Consider the following 20,856-nt stretch of genomic DNA (forward strand, 5'->3'; position numbering starts at 1 on the left):
GAAAGAAAGAAATAAAGGACATCGGAATTGGAAAAGAGGGAGTGAAAGAATCTATGTTTGCAGATGACATGATGTTGTACATGGAAAAACACAAGCACTCCACCAAAAAAGCTGATAGAATAGATAACCCAATTTAGATTACAAAATAAATGTAGAAATTCAGGTTACAAAATAAGCATACAAAAAACAGTGGCGACTGTTGAGGAACAGTTTCTTTTTTTTTGTGCAAATTGTTAAAATTTTTACTTAGTATAAAGTTTGTCTTCTGTGTATAAAGTTAATAAAAATGGATCTTCATGGAGAATGGGGCTAGGAATGGAAGGGGGAGGAGGAGTAGGAGTGGGAGAGTGGGTGAGAGGGTAAGTATGGTGGGAAAAATCACTATATTCCTAAAGTTGTACTTATGAAATGCATGAAGTCTGTATTCTTTAAATAAAAGTCTTCTTTGGGTTAAAAACTAAAAAAAAATTAAAAAAAGAATCAAATAGCAAAAAGAAAAAAAATAAAGGAGAAACTGGTTGCCTCATGGGGAGTGGATAATAGTGGCTTTCTTGCATTTTATTGATGAACTCACAGAAAGAGAAATCCAGAAAGAAATTGTATTCACAAGAGCCACATACATAAAGAAAACTTAGGAATAAATTGAACCAAAGCAGTGAAAGGTATCTACAATGAAAATTATTAAACACTGATGAAAGAAATCATCAAGGTCAGAAAAAAATGGAAAGATATTCCTTGCTCATGGATTGGAGGAATCAATATTATCAAGATGTCTATACTACCTAAAGCAATTTATACATTCAATGAAATCCCTGTCAAAATACCAGTGACATTCTTTACAGTTAGAAAAAACATCCTAAAATTCATATGTAATCAGAAAAGACCTCAAATAGCCAAAATGATCCTGAGCAAGAAAAACAGCTAGAGGCATCACAATACCTGATTTCAAAGTATACTACAAAGTATGGTAATTAAAACAGCTTTAAAACTAATGCATAGATTAATGGAAGAGAATAGAGTCCAGAAATTAATCTGAATGCATGCAGCCAACTGATTTTTGACCGAAGTGCTCACGCCATACAGTGGAGTAAGGATAGTCTCTTCAAAAAATGGTGCTGGCAAAACTGGATGTATATTTGTAGAAGAATGAAATTAGATTCATACTTCTCAGCATATACAAGAATCAACTCAAGATGGATCAAAGATACAAATTTTAAACCTGAGACTATAAAGTTGCTGGAAGGAAATGTAGGGGAAACCCTCCAAGACATTGCTGTAGGGGATGACTGCTTGGACAAGACTCCCAAAGCACAGGAAACAAAAGCAAAACTAAACAAATGGGACTATATCAAACACAGAAGCTTTTGCACAGTAAAGGAAATGATCAATAGAGTGAGGAGACATCCAACAGAATGGGAAAAATATTTGCAAACCAGATATCTGACAAAGGTTTAATATCCTGAATATATAAGCAACTTAAAAAAACTCAACAACAACTCAACAACAATCTTTACTTAATGTATGCTAAACTGATCTTCTGTATATAAAGAGAATAGAAAATGAATTTTGATGTGAATGGAAGGGGAGAGGGAGTGGCTAAGGGGAGGGTTGTGGGTTGGAGGGACGTTATGGGGGGGAAGCCATTGTAATCCATATTCTGTACTTTGGAAATTTATATTCATTAAATAAAAGTTAAAAAAAAAAACCTCAACAACAAAAAGCCAACCCATCCAGTTGAGAAATGGGCAAAGGATTACAATAGTTCTGAAAGGAAGAAATACAAATGACTAGCAAATATATGAAAAAGTGCTCAACATCACTAGCCATCAGGGCAATTAAAATCAAAACCACAATGAGATATCCTCTCATCCCTGTCAGAATAGCTAAAATTCAAAATACAGGGAGTTGGATATGGTGTTGAGGATGTGGAGAAAGGGAAACATTTATACACTGTTGATGGGAATGTAAATTAGTGTAGCCATTGTGGATGTCATTACAAAAATTAAAAGAAAAATAACAAAGGAAGGAGGATGGAGGGTAGAAGGGAGGGTGGGAAGTATCATTATGTTCTTAGAATGCTATATATAAAATAGATGAAATATGTTACCTTTATATAAATAATAAATAAATAAATAAAAACTTGTAGAAGAAGAAAAAAGAAATTATTCTCTCCTTTGCCTTATGTACTGGTGGCAGTGTGAAACACCCTGTAAAATTACACTTACACTGGGAACTGCTGAATATCATTGCAAATCTGTTATGTTTCAATTTTCACATTACTCAAGTCTTCCTCTTTTGCAATATGCCATGACCACTCTGCATTGGCCAGCCACTTCTGTATGTATGTTCCTAGCCCTACCTTCTCCATTTTTGTGTGGAGGATGCAATGTCAAAGAGTTGTTAGGTAGTCTGTGGATCTTCAGCATGGACTGTCTCTTGAGTTCTGGCCAGTATGTCATCACCGTTTTCTTCCTCATTCTGTCGTTTACTTCTTATGCTTAGTCTGTTGTCACTGAACCTCTCCTTCTTTCTCACCCTCACCACAACTCCTGGATGATAAGAATTATGTTTGCTTCATTTTGCAAACTTTGTTGCATTTGACAATCAATGTGCTAAAAACTTTCAATATTCATATTCATACATTCATATTTTTACTTTCATCTTATGAGTTTGGTTTTTTCCAAGTCATATATATGTATTTTGAAATATTGTTTAATATCTCTTCCAAAAATATAAATTTCACAAATATTTACTGTTGCTAAAAGATGTATAATGAAAAAAGTTAATCTCTTTCATCTTTTCCTCTTTCCAGTCCCTGTTCCACTCCTTAGAAAATTTTTGTTAACATCTACTGTGCATCCAACAGACCTATCTCCCTGATCATATATACTTATATAGATTTTTATTTTTTATTATTTTTTAAGAAAGCTTTTATTAAATGAATAAAAATTTCATAGGTACAGCTTTAGGGATATAGTAGTTCTTCCCCCCATACCTGCCCTCCCAACCCCACTCCCACCTGCTACTTCCTCTCCCATCCCATTCTTAAGATTCATTTTTAATTATCTTTATATGCAGAAGACCAATTCTATACTAAATAAAGGCTTCCACAATTTGTACCCACACAGACACGTACAGTATAAAGTACTGTTTGAATACTAGTTTTACAGTTAATTCTCATAGTACTTCTCATTAAGGACAGAGGTCCTACAGGGGAAGTACACAGTGACCCCTATTGTTGATTTGACAATTGACATGCTTATTTATGATGTCAGTGATCACCTGAAGCTCTTGACATGAGCTGCCAAGGCTATGGAAGCCTTTTGAGTCCCCAAACTCCATCAGTATTTAGACAGGGCCATGAGCAAAGTGGAAGGTCTTTTCTCCCTTCAGAGAAAAGTACCTCCTTCTTTGATGGCCCCTTCTTTCTACTGGGGTTTCACAGAAATCCTTCATGTAGGATATTTTTTTTTTTTTTTGCCACAGTGTCTTGGCTTTCCATGCCTGAATTGCTCTCATGGGCTTTTCAGCCACATCTGAATGCCATAAGGGCTGATTCTGAGGTCAGGGTGCTGTTTAGAGTATTTGTCATTCTATGAGTCTGCTGTGTGGACTGCTTCCCTTATTGGAGCGTTCTCTCCTTTTAAATTCTATTATATTACCAGACACTTGGTCTTATTTATGTGATCCCTTTGATACTTAATCTTATCTATATGATCAATTACACACATAATATGATAATTTTAACACATAAGATGGCATTAATACCATCCAGCTTAATGGGATTTGGAGTCCCATGGCAAGTTTTTAGATTTACCCTTAGGGGTAAGTCTGTGGGAATGTGCCGAACTGTATAGCTCCTCCCTCTCTTTTTCCCACTCTTATTTTTTTACTGGGATCTATTTTAAATTGGACTTGTACACCTATGAATAATTCCATGTTAAGTAAAGAATTTGACCAATGTTATTAAGTGGAAAAAGAAAATAATAAAAAAAAATAAAGTAAGATAATAAACTGTTCCTTGACAGTCAAGACAAGGGCTATTCAAGTCATTGCTTCTCATAGTATCAATTATACTTATACAGCTTTCCTTTTAGGTGCTCTGCTATTTGTCACCGATCAGGTAGAACACAAGGTGTTTGTCCCTTTGGGACTGGTTTATTTCACTAAGTATGATGTTTTCCAGATTCATCCATTTTGTTGCAAATGACCAGATTTTTTTAACAGCTTTGTAGTTTTCCATAGAGTACATATCCCATAGTTTCTTTATCCAGTCTTCCGTTGACAGGAAGTTAGGTTGGTTCCATATCTTAGCTATGATGAATTGAGCTGCAATAAACATGGAGGTGTAGATAACTGTTTTATTTGCTGATTTAACTTCCCTTGGGTAAATTCCAAGGAGTGGGATAGCTGGGTTGTATGGTAGGGCTATATTCAGATTTCTGAGATATCTCCAAATTGTCTTCCATAGTGGATTACCAGTTTTCATTCCCACCAACAGTGGATTAGGGTACCTTTTACCCCATATCCCTGCCAGCATTTGTTGTTTGTTGATTTCTCTATGAGAGCCATTCTAACTGGAGTGAGATGAAACCTCATTGTGGTTTTGATTTGCATTTCCTTGATGGTTAGTGATCCTGAGCATTTTTTCATGTGTCTGTTGGACATTTGGATTTCCTCTTTAGAAAAATGGCTGTTTAAGTTCTTTGCCCATCCCTTAACAGGATTGTTTATTTTGTTGTTGTGCTGTTTCTTGATTTCTTTGTAGATTCTGGTTATTAATACTTTCTCATTTGCATCCTTTATCAGTACCATTCTGTCGGTTGTCTTTCACTTTCCTTACTGTTTCTTTGGCTGTATAGAAGCTTCTCAGTTTGAAGTAATCCCATTTGTTAATTTTGACTTTGATTGCCTGTGCCTCTGGGGTCTTTTCCAAGAACTATTTGAACTATTTGCCTGTGCCAATGTCTTGCAAGGTTTCCTCAATGTTCTCTAACAATTTGATGGTGTCAGGTCATAGATTTTGATCTTTAATCCATGTTGAGTGGATTTTTGTGTAAACTGTGAGGTACGGATCTTGCTTCATACTTCTGCATGTAGAAATCCAGTTTTCCCAGCACCATTTGTTGAAGAAACTGACCTTGCTCCAGGGATTGGCTTTAGCTCTTCGATCAAACATAAATTGATGGTAGATATTTGTATGATTTCTGGTGTTTCTATTCTGTTACATTGGTCTATCCATCTATTTTTGTACCAGTACCAGACTGTTTTATGATAACTGCCTGTAATATGTCTTGAAATCTGGTATTGTGATGCCTCTGGCTTTGTTTTTGTTGTGTAAGATTGCTTTAGCTATTCGAGTTCTCCTGTGCCTTGATATGACTTTCAGCATTGTTTTTTCTAGATCTGAGAAGAATGTCTTTGGTATTTTGATTGGTATCGCATTGAATGGGTAAATTGCTTTTGAAAGAATGGACATTTTGATGATATTGATTCTTCCAAACCGTGGACATGGAAGATTTTTTCCATTTTTTAATCTTCATCTATTTCCTTCTTTAATGTTTTGTAATTCTCATTGTAGAGATCCTTGACATCTTAGGTTAAATTTATTCCAAGGTATTTGATTTTTTTTTTGTAGCAACTGTGAATGCGATTGATCTTAGAAGTTTTTTCCTCAGCAAATGCATTGTCTGTCTATACAAAGGCTGTTGGTTTTTGTGCATTGACTTTATATCCTGCTACTTTACCAAACTCTTCTATGAGTTCCAATAGTCTCTTAGTGGAGTTTTTTGGATACCCTAGGTATAGAATCATGTAATCTGCAAATAGGGATATTTTGACTTCCTCCATCCCAATTAGTATTCGTTTGATTTCTTTTTCTTCCCTAATGGCTCTGGCTAAAACTTCCAGTACTATATGGAATAGCAATGGTGAGAGTAGAGTGGGTATCCCTGTCTGGTACTGGATCTTAGTGGGGATGCTTCCAGTTTTTCTCCATTCAATATAATGTTGGCCATGGGCTTGTCATAAATTTCCTTGATTGTGTTGAGGACTTTTTCTTCTATTCCAAATTTTCTTCATCATGAAAGGTATTGTATTTTATCAAATGCTTTCTCTGCATCTGTTGATATAATCAGATGGTTTTTGTTCAGCAATTTGTTAATATGATGCATCAAATTGATTGATTTGTGAATGTTGAACCATCCCTGTGTACCAGGGATAAATCTTACATGGTCTGGGTGGACCATCTTTCTGATTTTTTATTTAATTCAGTTAGCTAGAATTTTGTTGAGGATTTTTGCATCTATGTTCATCAGTTAAATTGGTCTGTAATTCTCTTTCTCTTGCATCTTTTCTGGGTTTAGGAACTAAGGTGATTCTGGCTTGGTAGAAAGAATTTGGGAGGATTCCCTCCCTTTTAATTGTTTTGAACAGCTTGAGAAGAATTGGAGTTAGTTCTTCCTTAAATGTCTGGTAGAATTCAGCAGTGAGTTCATCTGGCCCATCTTTGTTGGGAGGGCCTTTATTACTAATTCAGTTTCTGTTTTGGTTATAGGTCTGTTTAGGTTTTCTATGTCTTCATGGTTCAATTTAGGTAGGTTTTATGTGTCCAGGAATCTATTCATCTTCTAGGTTTCCCAGTTTGTTGGCATAAAGCTCTTTGAGTAATGAATTTCTGATTATTCTTTTTTATTTCTGTGATATATGTTATACATTTCCTTTTACATCTCTTATTTTATTGATTTGGGTCTTCTATTTCCTTTTTTTGCTCTATTGGGCCAATGGTGTGTCAATTTTGTTCATTTTTTTTTTCAAAAAACCAGCTCTTCATTTCACTGATCTTTTATATTTTTTTTTGGATCAATTTTGTTGATTTCTTCTCTAATTTTAATTATTTCTTTTCTCCTACTAGTTTTGAGTTTGGTTTGCTGTTGTTTTTCTCAATCCTTGAGATGCATTGATAGCTCATTTATTTGATGCTTTTCCAATTCTTTTTTTTTTTTTTTTTGACAGGCAGAGTGGACAGAGAGAGAGAGAGACAGACAGAAAGGTCTTCCTTTGCCGTTGGTTCACCCTCCAATGGCTGCTGCGGCTGGCGCGCTGCAGCCAGCGCACCGCGCTGATCCGATGGCAGGAGCCAGGTACTTATCCTGGTCTCCCATGGGGTGCAGGGCCATCCTCCACTGCCTTCCCTGGCCACAGCAGAGAGCTGGCCTGGAAGAGGGGCAACCGGGACAGAATCCGGCGCCCCGACCGGGACTAGAACCCAGTGTGCTGGCGCCGCAAGGCGGAGGATTAGCCTAGTGAGCTGTGGCGCCAGCCCCAATTCTTTTTTTTTAAAAGATTTTTTTTTATTTAAGAGGTAGAGTTATAGACAGTGAGAAGGAGAGACAAAGAGAAAGGTCTTCCTCTGTTGGTTCACTCCCCAAATGGCTGCAATGGCTGGAGCTGTGCTGATCTGAAGCCAGGAGCCAGGTGCTTCTTTCTAGTCTCCCACATGGGTACAGGGCCCAAGCACTTGGGTCATCCTCCATTGCTTTCCCAGACCATAGCAGAGAGGTGGATTATATGTAGTGGCACATGTCCTTCTCCATCTTGACCCCTCCTCCTCCCAAAACCAATTTGTGTGTTAAAGCCTAATTCACAGTGTGATGGTATTTGGAAGTCAGTATTTGGGACATTATTATGCTCTGAGAGCAGAAGCCTCATGAATGGAATTTATGACCTTATAAAAGGTATTACAGAGAGCTTTCTTGCCTCTTTTGCCATGTGATAAAACATCATGAAGATAGATAACTGAGAACAAGGAAGCAGGTTCTCACCAGACACTGAATCTGTTAGTACCTTCTGGAAGTGTGAGAAATGAATGTTTATTGTTAAATTCACCTGTTTGTCATATCAGCCCATTTTTATTAAGATACTACTGTTGGGGCCAGCACTATGGAGCAGTGGGTCAATGCACTGGCCTGAAGCTCTGGCTTCCCATATGGGTGCCGGTTCTAGTCCTGATTGCTCCTCTTCAGATCCAGCTCTCTGCTATGGCCTGAGAAAGCAGAAGATGGCCCAAGGACTTGGAAGAAGTCCGCATGGAAAACCTGGAAGAGAGCTCCTGGCTCCTGGCTTCGGATCGGTACAGCTTTGGCTGTTGTGGTCAATTGGGGAGTGAACCATCAGATGGAAGACCTCTCTCTCTCTCTGCCTCTCCTTCTCTCTCTGTGTAACTCTGACTTTCAAGTAAAAATAAATTTAAAAAGCTTTAAATAAGATAACTACTGTTTTCTGGTGTTTTATGTTCCTGCTAATAATCCATCATTTTTAGGCCTTTTCTTTTTCTTGTCTTATTACAGTGGTTAGAATTTCCATTATGATGTTGAGTAAGATTGGTGAGAGTAGATGTCTTTGCTGCGTTCCAGATTTTACAGAAAAATCATTCGTCTTTCACTACCAGTATGAAGATAGTTGTAGGTTCCTTTCGTAGATGTTCACTTTCAGGTTGAGTTGTTTCCTTCTTTTTCTAAGTTGCTAAAACTTTTAGTTATGAATGGAGGTTGTATTTTGCCAAAAGCTTTTTCTAGTTTTAATTTATATGATTTTTCTTCTTTAGCTTGTTAAGTTAATATAGTAAGTTATAGATTAATTGTTGAATATTTATTCAATTTTGCATACCTGGAAATGTATTTGGTCATGGTGTGCAATTTTTATATGTTATTCTGTGTTGCTAATATTTTGTCAATAATTTATTTTGATATAGTCTTCATATGATTTTGGTTCAGGGTAGTGCTAGCCTAAAACATTACTTGGGAAGTATTCTCTATTTTCTGGAGGAGATTACTTAAGAATTGGTATTAACTCTTTTTTGGTAAATTTTTGTTTATTTTAATATTTTATTTGATAGCTAGAGATAGAGAAAGAGACAGGCAAAGAGATCTTCCATCTGCTGGTTAATTCCCCAAATGCTTGCAATAGCTGGGGCTATGGCTGGATGAAAAACTCAAATCAAGACTCTTGAATAAGTGGCAAGGGCCCAAGTAATTGAACCATCACCTGCTGCCTCCCAGGTTGTGCATTAGCAGGAAGCTGAAGCTGAAATTGCGAGAGAAACTGGCATTCTGGTATGGGATGTAAGTGTCCCAAGTAAAATCTTGATGTGCTATGCTAAATGCCTGACTCCTTTTAGAAGCTTTTAATTACAGAGTCTTCTTTTTTTTTCAGATTTATTTATTATATGAAAGAGCTACAGAGAGAGGGAGAAATAGTGTGTGAGAGAGATCTTCTATCTTCTGGTCCACTCCCCAGATGGCAACAGCAGGGGCTGGGCCAAACATAAGCCAGGGGCCAAGAGCTTCTTCTGGGTCTCCCACATGGGTGGCAGGCACCCAAGCACTTGGGCCATCTTCTGTTGCTTTTCCCAGGCCATTAGCAGGGAGCTGGATTAGAAGCAGAGTAGCTGGGACATGAACCAGCACACATATGGGGTGTGTGCATGTGGCAGCTTTACCTGCTATGCCACAGCTCTGGCCCCTATAGATTCATCTTAAAAAAATTGTAGCAAGACTATTCAGATTATCTGTTATATCTTTAGGTAGTTTTCTTTTTGGCATTGATTTGAAGATAATTTCTTGTAAACAGCATATTGCTTGTTTATTGTTTTAAAACCCACATTACAATCTCTGTTTTTTAATTGAGATGTTTAGACTACTTATGGTTAAAGTAATTATTAGTGTGTTAGTGCTTGTTTATTTTTTCTGTTGATGTTCCTTTTGTTTCTTCTGTGTCTTATTTCTCTGTTTCTTCTTTCTTGCCTTCCTATGGGTTACTTGAAGGCCTTTAGGATTCCATCTGATTGATTTACAGTGTTTTTTTGCATGTATAATTTTTTATGGTTTTCTTAATGGTTTTGTGTTTTAGATTATAAACATAAATGTGTGACTCATCACACTCTGTTGGTGTCAATATTTTGTCATGTTTAATGGAAACCTTTCTTCCATTTAGGTTTCTTACTCTTCTCACTTTTAAATGTCATTGGTTTGATATCAGCTGTTGTAATTTTTAATCATGGCAGATAATACAGAAAAATCATGAGAAAAATTTACCTACATTTCTTCTATACCTCTCTGAAAGTATAGAATATTTTATCAAAGAAATACCTTTTAGTTCCTTCCATTTTCAGAGGCAATCACTTTCTGATTTCTATCACGATATACTAGTTTTTGTCTGTTATAGAGGCTTATATAAATTTAATCATACATTATTAGCCATTTGTGTTTGAATTCTTTCATTTCATGTAACAATATGTGTCGTTTCATGTTTTAATAGTTTGTTCATCTTAGTTGCTATTATTCTATTGTATGAATACATCACAATTTGTTTATCCATTCTGTTGATGGATATGTGAGCTGCTTCTAGTTTTTGGTGACTATGAATAAAGCTATTGTAACATATGTATACAAGGTATTTGTTATATTATATTTCTTGGGTAAATACCTAACAATGGGATTTCTAGGTTGATACCATTAATTTTTCCCCTTCACTTAATGGATTCCTAGAAATTTCTTTACTCCAAAAGCTACAAGATGAGTGGGGAAAAATTAGTCTCCTAACAACTTTAAAACTACTATTCCCCCTCCTTCTTCCACTCCTCCTCCTCCCACCACCCCCTCCCTCTCCTTCTCCTCCTCTTTCTCTTTCTCCTCCTCCTCCTCTGCTTCTTCTCCAGATTTTATTTATTTATTTGAGAGGTAGAGTTACAGACAGAGAGAGGGAGAGAGAGAGACATCTTACATCTGCTGGTTCACTCACCAAATGGCTGCAAGGGTCAGAGCTAGACCTATCTGAAGCCAGGAGCTAGGAGCTTCTTTGAGATCTCCCACACAGGTTCAGGAGCCCAAGCACTTGGTCCATCTTCCACTGTTTTCCCAAGCCATAGCAGAGAGCTGGATTGGAAGAGGAGTAGCCAGGATATGAGCTGGCACCCATATGGGATGCCGGTGCCCCAGGAGGAGGCTTAGCACCAGCCCCTCCTCCACTTCTAATCCAACTTCTTAATAATGTACATCTTAAGAAACAGCAGATGATGGCTCAAGTACTTGGTTCCATTCCATACATGTAGGAGACACTCATGGAGTTCTGGACTTCTGGTGTTGGCCTGGCTCTACTCTTACTGTTGGGAGAATTTGGGGAGTGAACCAGTGTGTAGAAATTATCTCTGTCTCTGCATTTCAAATAAAATGAAACAAAATAAATAAAAAGTTAAAAGTTACCATCTTAACCATTTTAAGTATATAGTTCAGTGATATTAGGTACATTTTTACTATTGTGCAACCATCACCACCATTCATCCCTAGAACTCTTTTCATCTTTCAGAATTTAAACTCTATACCATTAAACAATAATTCCTCATTTCCTTTTCCCCAAAGCCCCTGGCAACCACCATTCTACTTCCTGTATCTATGAATATTATATGTAGAAAAATAAGTAGAACCATACAATATTTGTCTTTTTGTGGCTTATTTCACTTTGTGTATCTTCAAGTTTGATACATGTTGTATTGTATATCAGAAATTCCTTCCTTTTTAAGACTGAATAATGTTCCATGGTGTATACCTACATACATTTTGCTTATCCATACATCTACATGGATACTTGTGTTGCTTCTACATTTTAGTTATTGTGAATAATAATATTATGCTATAAACATGGATGTATAGATATCTCTTTAAGACATGACTTTCAATTCTATTTATACTTCCAGAAGTGGAATTGCTGGAACAATTTTCAATTTTTTGAAGACCTGCCATACTATTTGCACAGTGATCATATCATTTTACATTCTCACCAATGGTGAACAGGGCTCCAGTTTCTCCATATTCTTGCCCAATCTTGTTGTTTTTGGTTAGAAAAGTTTTTATAGTAGGCATCATAATGAATGTGAGATGGTGTCTCATTAAAGTTTTGACTTGCACTTTCCTGGTAATTAGTGATGTTGAGCATCCTTTCATGTGCTTATATTTTTGCTTTTAATGGAACAGTTTTTAAAAACAATTTTTCATTTATTATATCCATTTTTTTCTTTTACTCACATTAAGTAATTGACTCTGTAAGTTTGCTTCAAAAATTATTTCTCTCAGCCCCCTCGTGTTTCAGGACTGAATCTGAACACTTTGACTTGGTCGTCTGAGGGCTCTTGTCTTCTGTCCTTAGTAGCTACTTAGTCTCTCTAGTTCTCCATTTTCTCATTTGAAAAATGGATAGAAAATGCTTTTTCTCATTAGATTTTTCTGAAAATTAAATGAGGTAATTTATGTTAAATATAACATAGTGACAAACATGTAGTAAGCTAACTCAAAACATGTTATCCATTATTATTTTATTGTTGTGGTTTCTGTCACTGTTCTTATTCTGTCTTCAAATACCTTATGTGCTTTTTTTGTTGTTCTGGAATTACTAATTATCCCTAGAGTACTCCCTTTTGCACTAGGGGAAGGGTTTTCATTTCTCTCTTGTTTCGTTGCCCTATCTGCAATGATCCCATGGTGACTCTGACACCTGCCTCCAGCAGAAGGAAACACATGGCTTCCTAGTCTCTAGATATAAGGGTCCTGTACGGGAGAGGACTAGTGACACTTTTTCATGACAATATGATCAGTCTCCAGTCTTCTGTTTTCTCTTCATTTCTCTTCTCTGAAAATAAGCAGATTGTCTTTTTAGTTCTTTACCACTTTCTCAGTACTCCGTCTGCTACTGTGATGTAGTAGGTGAGTTTAAGAGCTTTGACAGTGGCAGAGGGAAGGATTTTCAGCTGTGTGTGTGTGTGTGTGTGTGTGTGTGTTTAGGAGTATCTGCAAAGGACAATGAATGAGGCTGGGAGAGAAGAAATAGATGTGCAGGTGAAAGGTGGATCAACTAGAAGAAGGATGAGAGGGGGACTGTAGCATGATAGATTATGGGGTGGAAGTGTGGGTACTGAGAGAGACAGCAGTGAAACTAGGCAGTGGATACTGCTTAGAAATAGGAAAGTAATGTCAAGAGGCACCAGAAAAAGGCCCAGGAAGATGTTAGGGAAGCAATATTTCTTAAAGGTACAAGGACAGTTTATAAGACCATCAAAATCAGACTGTGCAGGGCAAAGGGTGAGAGGGGGGAGCTCTTTATGATAGTGGTTCAGTATTGATCACTACCTTGTTTTTGATGAAGCAAGAAAAGCTATTGGAAAAATATTAATTCACTACTTACATGGCTCATTTGTTCAGGTGTTTCCCAAGTAACTACAGTGTGCCAAGATCTGTGCTTAGTGCTATGAACTCCTTAGTCGCAAAGTGAGGAAGACTCTTGAGGAGACTTTTTCTTGTTTATCTTGATGTCAGGTATACCTGAACCTGAAAAACTCTCTTCATTCAATTTCCTGTCTTTTATTTTGTAAAGCAGGTATAGACATTGGGAAAGGAAGAGGTTATTCTTTGGAGCTGGGGTTCTGCACACATTTTTGCCACCACATCACAAGAACATGGCAATTGATATTTACACATTATGCACCACCATATGCTTATTTAAATTTGGATAAAATCCCCAAAAATGTTTATAGAGAGCAAAACAAATGGGTAGAGAAACATTTTCCCCAAAATGTTTATTCATTAAAAAGCATGAGTCATGGTAGTTACTAGCAGCTGAGGTATGACAGTAGAGATATTGGTTAAAGAATACAATATTTCAGCTAGTCTGAAGGAATAAATTCATGAGATCTGCTGTACTTTATGGTGCCTTTAGTTAACAACAATGTATTCTATATTTAAAACTTGCCAACAGAGTAGGTTTTAAGTGTTCTAATGACACACCAAGAATGATATGCATGTGAACTAATGCTAATGAACTTGATGTAGCCATTCTACAATGTGTACATGTATAAGGACATTGTGATGGAAGATATACATAATTTTTATTTGTCAGTTAAGGATGATTTTTTTTTTAAAAAAGTTCGTAAGTCAGTATTAAGGGTATGTCAACAAATTAAGGGAGTCTCAGTGCTTCTACAGCATAGATAACACTAACTTTAGATTATGAAAACATTTTGCATTCTGGCTTTACGTGCCTGAATGCAAGAGAGGTTATTAAAGATATAAATCTGAATTTGCTCATATATATTAAAAGGGTAAGTCATTTACAGATTTTTATACTTTCTATATCATTGGGAAACATTTTTTCAGGACACCTCTCACAACTAATCATCCATATTTTGTGCTGCAGAGACCTCTGTTATATCTCGCAGGGTGAAGAGAGCATCTATTTTATTGCTAGAAACATGACTTCAGTGTGTACAGTCTGTGCATTCTGAAGAAGCTAAGATTGGGAAAAATACTTGAGATCTGAAACACATATGTAAGGGAAAAAATAGGTAAAGTGCTATTAATACTTATATAAGTAAATGTCCAGATAATACAATTAGGTACAAAAAAAGTAACTATGTCAACTGTTATGTAGTTATCTAACAGCTGTATCTAGTAGTTTGTGGGTTTATTTTAATATGTTGTTATCCTATTAAGAGGGTCTTCCAAATTAAGATTGTATAAAGACATAAAAGGCCTTCACACAACCCTCTTAAGAGGGTGTAGGCTTTACTACAAGTAGAGCTGGGTTGGAATCAGGAAGGAAACGAGACACTGGGAAGACAAAGGGAGAACAGCTTGCTCAGGGGCTGCAGGGAAGTGGCTCTATTTCTTCTTAACCAAGACTGAATCTTCCCTGTGATTCCCGGCCTTGGCTGTTCTTAATTATAGACCTGTCATCACTTCACCAAGTCCCTGGGTCTTTGTAAATGATAGAGATGATTACTTTTGTTTTTTGCTGAGCATTTGATGTTTTTCAGAGCATTTGAAGGAGGTCTGCTAGGCAGTTCTGACCCAAGGTAAGCCTGTCCCCAGTGGACCTCCCTCAGGTACCACCCAAAGCCCTTGGGTCTGGGCTTTGAGGCACCAGGTCCATCTGAGAGACCTGATCTCAGGCTACTTTTTCTACTCTTTGTTCCTAGGAAAGGAGGTGAAGAGTAAGACTTTAATGTTGCTAAATATTCATTAAGGTATTTTGCCTTTTGGAAAAATACAAATGGATTATGGCCAGTTTATTATTATTAATAATAATCAAAATATAATAATAGGAACCTATTTTCTGGCATTTTATAAGGAGTAACTCCTTTAACCCTCATAATAACTTCATGAAGTTTATTTTTTATCCAAATCTTGAAAAATGGAGGCATGCAGAACTAAAGTGACCTGCTGGTGATCATCTGGCTCCTAGTCGTGAAGAACTGGAACAAGAATGAGGAAGTCTGGCACCAGAACGTCATGTCCTTGCCTTCTGTGCGTGAGCTCTCCTACTCAATATGGTTTCTGATCCCTTCTCTACCATTCTGGCTCCTTTTTTCTCACTCAGCTGGGAAGGTATTTTCAGTGAGACTTTGGATGTATTCTTCGTGCCTGTGAGTGTCCTTTCTTCTCACTCCTGTTTCCTAAATGACCCAGAGCCTCCCACCGGTGCTTGACAGAAAGCAGCAAGGCTGAGACAGAGCCCTCGGAAGCCCCGCATGAAGTGAAGGCTCTTCTTCCCACAGACTACCTTCCTTCCCAGAACCTGGCTAACAGCCATCTGGGCCTCCTGCCTCTCTTCCCATCTCGCTTTTGGTATCTCACTAATGGGATGATAAAACATCCTAAGAATTGTAAGCAGAGAGCAGGCATTGTTTCTATGAGGACTTACATCAGGTGTGTCATTGTTTCATTGAGAAGGGATATGTTAATAACCAGTGGGGTTAGGAGAAGTGATGAGAAAATACCTGCCCAATAAGTTTCCTTCCAAGGAAAATGAATTTATTTTCTGGTGGGGTTCTGTTTATATAAATTTGAGTCCTGTGCTTTAAAATAGAGGTGGAGCAGTACTAGCAGTAGCTCCTAGCAGAGCTCAGCCTTTCTTCAAAGTAAGTTGAGCAAATGTTTTAAATTTTCTGGCTTGGGGAATGTCAAATTATGGGCATTCTTGGGGCCTTCACTGCCAGAACTTGGCCCTGTTCTTTTCTTTGTGCCTACCTGGAGTCTCATTGTTCATTGCCTACAGTCCATCATGCTCTGAGCAGACATTTGCACAGAAGTAGGGGGATGGGCTCATGAACTGAGAATTTCATTCCTTTGTGTGCCTTCTTCCCTGGGTCCCTCTCAGCACCAGTATCAGAATATCTGGCTTGTGTTTATTTGCTACCTTTATACTCCTGATTCTCTCCTTTTTTCTCTCTCTGGTCTCTTTTCCATGTTCCAGTCTAGATTTTTAATCACTCATCCTTTCTGTAATCCTAACAGCTAACAGTTAAGCTTCAGAAGGAAATAAACATTACATGAGTGGTGGGAAAGCTAAGACAAGATATCTCTATGTTTAACCCTTCTCAGCAACAGGAAAATTAATTTTTTTCTGAAGGTTAGGGAACAAGTGGAGCAGAAAGGAGTACTGTTAGTGGAGCCAGTGTGGGAGGGAGATACAAAATGTGTTGACTCCCTTTACTCAGAATAATTTCTCTGGAGAGCTTTGGTGTTTCTATGGATAAGAAAATTTATACACAGACAAAAGCCAATTATGTGGAATTGTTTGGGAGGTGTATGAGAAGTTAGTTTATAACGAGCAAGCAATAAAATTGCCCCTCCCAGTTTTATTGGCTGCTCCACTGCCTGTTGCTTCTAGGGTAACATGAATCTGGGTTAGAGTAGAGAAGCACATGTGCAACCCCTGGCTCCTTCTGTACTTTTACCTGGTACTCCACTTACATGACAGGGAGACACAAATGCAGTATCCTGTAAAACATCCAAGATATAACAGCCAAATAAACTCAGCAGGACAAAAGTTGGTTACGTTAAAATATAATTTAGATGGTAGATATTCAAGAAGGAGAGGTATTGTTATGAATACAGGGCGCCGGTGCCGCGGCTCACTAGGCTAATCCTCCGCCTTGTGGCGCCGGCACACCAGGTTTTAGTCCCAGTCGGGGCGCCGGATTCTGTCCCGGTTGCCCCTCTTCCAGGCCAGCTCTCTGCTGTGGCCAGGGAGTGCTGTGGAGGATGGCCCAAGTGCTTGGGCCCTGCACCCCATGGGAGACCAGGAGAAGTACCTGGCTCCTGCCATCGGATCAGCGCGGTGCGCCGGCCGCGGCGGCCATTGGAGGGTGAACCAATGGCAAAGGAAGACCTTTCTCTCTGTCTGTCTCTCTCACTGTCCACTCTGCCTGTCAAAAAAAAAAAAAAAAAAAATGAATACAGGGCATTCTGAAGTGGTGTGTCTGAAGGAGGCATTTTTAATTATATTTTAAATTTAGTAATATATAGATAGGATTCCAAGAATACAGTGATACTTTCATCCTTCTCTCTTTCTTCCTTCATTTCTTTCCCTTTTAATTTTTGTGATAACATATTTTCAATTGACTTTATAATCACATGCTCAATGCTTCTCTAAACAGAGAGCTGCACAAGTCAAAGGTAGATAGACCATTGTTCTACAGGGGTATAGACAGTGGTTACAGATGACAATCAAATCCCAAGATGTCAGTTAACTCAATTTACATTAAGTACTTTTTTGTGCTCTGTATATTAGCTGCAACCAATCAAGAAAACATTATACTTGTCTTTTTGGGTCGGAATTATTTCACTAAACTTAATGGTCTCCAGTTGCATATATTTTGTTGTGAAAGACAGGATTTCATTCTTTTTTATGGCTGAGTAGTATTCCATCATGTATATGTACCACATTTTCTTTATGCGGTCATCAGTTGATGGACATCTGGGTTTATTCCATATCTTAGCTATTATGAATTGAACTGCTATAAACATGGGTATACAAGTAACTCTTTCATCTGCTAATTTAATTTCCTTTTGGTACACTCCCAGTAGTGGCATGGCTGGATCATACAGTAAATCTATTTCAGATTTCTGAGGAATCTCCAGACTGTCTTCACAATAGTTATACTAGTTTACATCCCAACCAACAGTGTATTAGGATAACTTTTTCTCCATAACCTCACCAGCATTTGTTATATTTTGATTTTTAGATGATAGCCATTCTAATTGGGGTGAGGTGAGACCTCATTGTGGTTTTTACTTGCATTCTCCCAATGGCTAGTAATCCTGAGCATCTTTTCATGTGTCTATTGGCCATCCTTTAAAAATGCCTGTTCAAGTCTTTTGTATAGGAGGCATTTTAGGTATAAAATTTGGATATGCAGAGCTATAAGAAAAGTCAAATTTAGGTAAATACTGAAAGAGCAAAATTCTGGTGGAAGAGACAAGTACAATATAGGTAAAGGACAATGCTGCTTCTGTGAAAGTAGACGGTGAGATTAGAAAGGTATGTGTGTGTGGGGAAAGCTCTGGGATCAGAGTGATTGGAGGCAGGTATATCCTCTATTAGTATTTGTTTCTGAAGCATTATTACCACAAAAGCTTTATAAGCAAATGAAGCATTGAGGACAAAAAGTCATTCCTACACCAATGTGAGCATTGTCTGGGAGAATTTTCCCCTGGAAAGTCCAACAGTTTAGAAATCTATGCTATCTTTTGTGATTTCTGCACATACTCAGGGGTGCTTTTTTTCTTGTCACTTGCAGCAGACTCATCAGCTCCTAAGTCATTATTAAGAAGACTATAGAGTGCATCATGACTCACATCAACCTTACCGTCTTCCACCCTGCAGTTTTTGTCTTACTCGGCATCCCTGGTTTGGAGGCTTATCACATTTGGCTTTCAATACCCCTTTGCCTCATGTATATAATGGCAGTCCTGGGGAACAGCATCCTAATAGTGGTCATCATCACAGAACATAGCCTTCATGAGCCCATGTATTTCTTCCTTTCCATGCTGGCCATCACAGACATCCTGCTCTCTACCACCACAGTGCCCAAGGCCTTAGGCATCTTTTGGTTCCATGCACATGACATTCTCTTTGATGCCTGTGTCACCCAAGTCTTCTTTGTCCATGTGATGTTTGTTGGGGAGTCAGCCATCCTGTTAGCCATGGCCTTTGATCGCTTTGTGGCCATTTGTGCCCCACTGAGATACACAACAGTGCTGACGTGGCCTGCTGTAAGAAGGATTGCTCTGGCCATTGTCACCCGAAGCTTCTCCATCATCTTCCCGGTGATCTTCTTGCTGAAGCGGCTGCCCTTCTGTCGAACAAATGTCATTCCCCATTCCTACTGTGAGCATATTGGAGTGGCTCGATTAGCCTGTGCTGACATCACTGTTAACATCTGGTATGGCTTCTCAGTGCCCATTGTCATGGTCATCTTGGATGTGATCCTCATCGCTGTGTCTTACTCGTTGATTCTCCGGGCAGTGTTTCGTTTGCCTTCCCAGGATGCTCGGCACAAGGCCCTCAGCACTTGTGGGTCCCACCTCTGTGTAATCCTCATGTTTTATGTCCCATCCTTCTTTACCTTATTGACCCACCGCTTTGGGCGTAACATTCCTCGACATGTTCACATCCTGCTGGCAAATCTTTATGTGGTGGTGCCACCAATGCTCAACCCTATTGTCTATGGTGTAAAGACCAAGCAGATCAGGGAAGGTGTAACCCACTGGTTGGTTGACATCAAGACTTGGTGGTGTGCCTCCCCTCTTGGATGATAAATCCCATTGATCTTCACCCCCAGTTTCATCAAAGAAGCTAAGTGTAAAATATAGAATTTTTCTAGATTGAGAGTGCTTTTCTTTTTGTTCCTCTTTTCTTTCTTCTGCTTCATCCCTTTTCTTTTTTCTCTGCTATTTCTTCTTCTTTGCCTCCTTCTCCTGTTTCTTTGTTTTTTCTTCCCTCTTCATATATTCCCCTCTACAACCTGGAAATGATAAGTAAGTGTACATGTCTCATGTGAATATTTGATATCTTCATCAGATTAGATATATTCCAGAAGCTCTAGGAACTGAATACTGTATGAAGTTGTAAGCAAGTGAATAAAAATAATTTTATATTAGCATGTGAAAGAGCTCCAATTTACTTAAATCCAAAAATGTGCATTGATTCTTTGTATAGAGGCCAGTAATTCTCCACTCTCTTCTACAATGGTAGATGTGTTTGAAAAACAGCCATGTATGTCATTTGGCTTACAGAAAATTCCATTTCATTCAAATTTCAGTTCGAGAACTGCTTTCCCTGAGAGGTCTTTCGTGATTTCTCCAAGCAAGCCAATGCTCCTATCTTTGCTTGTCTAGTGCATGTTATGCAAATCTCTAAATGTACACAATGAACTGTTAATGTATTTATGCATCCATTGACTTCTTGAAACTAGAAGAGTGTATCATTGATATTTGTATCCTTAATGCATTATGAAATGCCTGGCACCCAATGTCTTTGAAAAATGAATGAGAGCACAATCACTTTCCTAAAGTCAGAACATTGATCTCTATGATTCACTAAAGTGACCAACTAAATTAGGCCTCAAAACCAGTGGTTAGTAAACCAGCTCCTTGTGAAGATATTTTGACATTTTGGAGGCAAATCACCTGATGATCCATGATACTTATTTCTCAAACTGTTGATTAACTCAGAGACCAGGAAATAGACAAACTAGGAGGAAGCAGAGTGTACTTGATTTTCTTCTAGCTGATTTTTGACCAGTCCTAGTATTATGAATTATAGCACATTGCTTATGGCCAGGTTAGTGAAAATTGGAATACTCTCTTGGAGTTCGGAGTCTTGACTCTTACTCTTTCATGCTTTGCCAGTAAAGGTTATATACAGTAATTGCATCAATCAGTGCTTATACTAATGAGTTCCACATCTCTCTCTCTAGCCCAGAACTCTCTTCTGAATTTTAGATACTTAAATCTAACTACTAGC

The 20,856-nt window shown here is 38.0% G+C and overlaps 1 protein-coding gene across 1 annotated transcript; it reads left to right on the forward strand.

Moving 5' to 3' along the window:
- Nucleotides 1–18,368: 18,368 nt before the first annotated feature.
- On the forward strand, nt 18,369–19,661 carry LOC100352640 (olfactory receptor 52B2). Its single transcript, XM_089311480.1, has one exon. The coding sequence runs from the start codon at nt 18,678–18,680 to the stop codon at nt 19,644–19,646; it is 969 nt and encodes a 322-aa protein (XP_089167606.1). The 5' UTR covers nt 18,369–18,677; the 3' UTR covers nt 19,647–19,661.
- Nucleotides 19,662–20,856: the final 1,195 nt, after the last annotated feature.

Source organism: Oryctolagus cuniculus, chromosome 1 (genome assembly GCF_051225735.1).
Source record: "Oryctolagus cuniculus isolate XC-2025 breed Fujian yellow rabbit chromosome 1, ASM5122573v1, whole genome shotgun sequence".
NCBI classification, from domain to species: Eukaryota; Metazoa; Chordata; class Mammalia; order Lagomorpha; family Leporidae; genus Oryctolagus; species Oryctolagus cuniculus.

Excerpts from the sequence above, each read along its gene's own strand:
- LOC100352640 (XM_089311480.1), top strand. The coding sequence starts at position 18,678 with ATGACTCACATCAACCTTACCGTCTTCCACCCTGCAGTTTTTGTCTTA.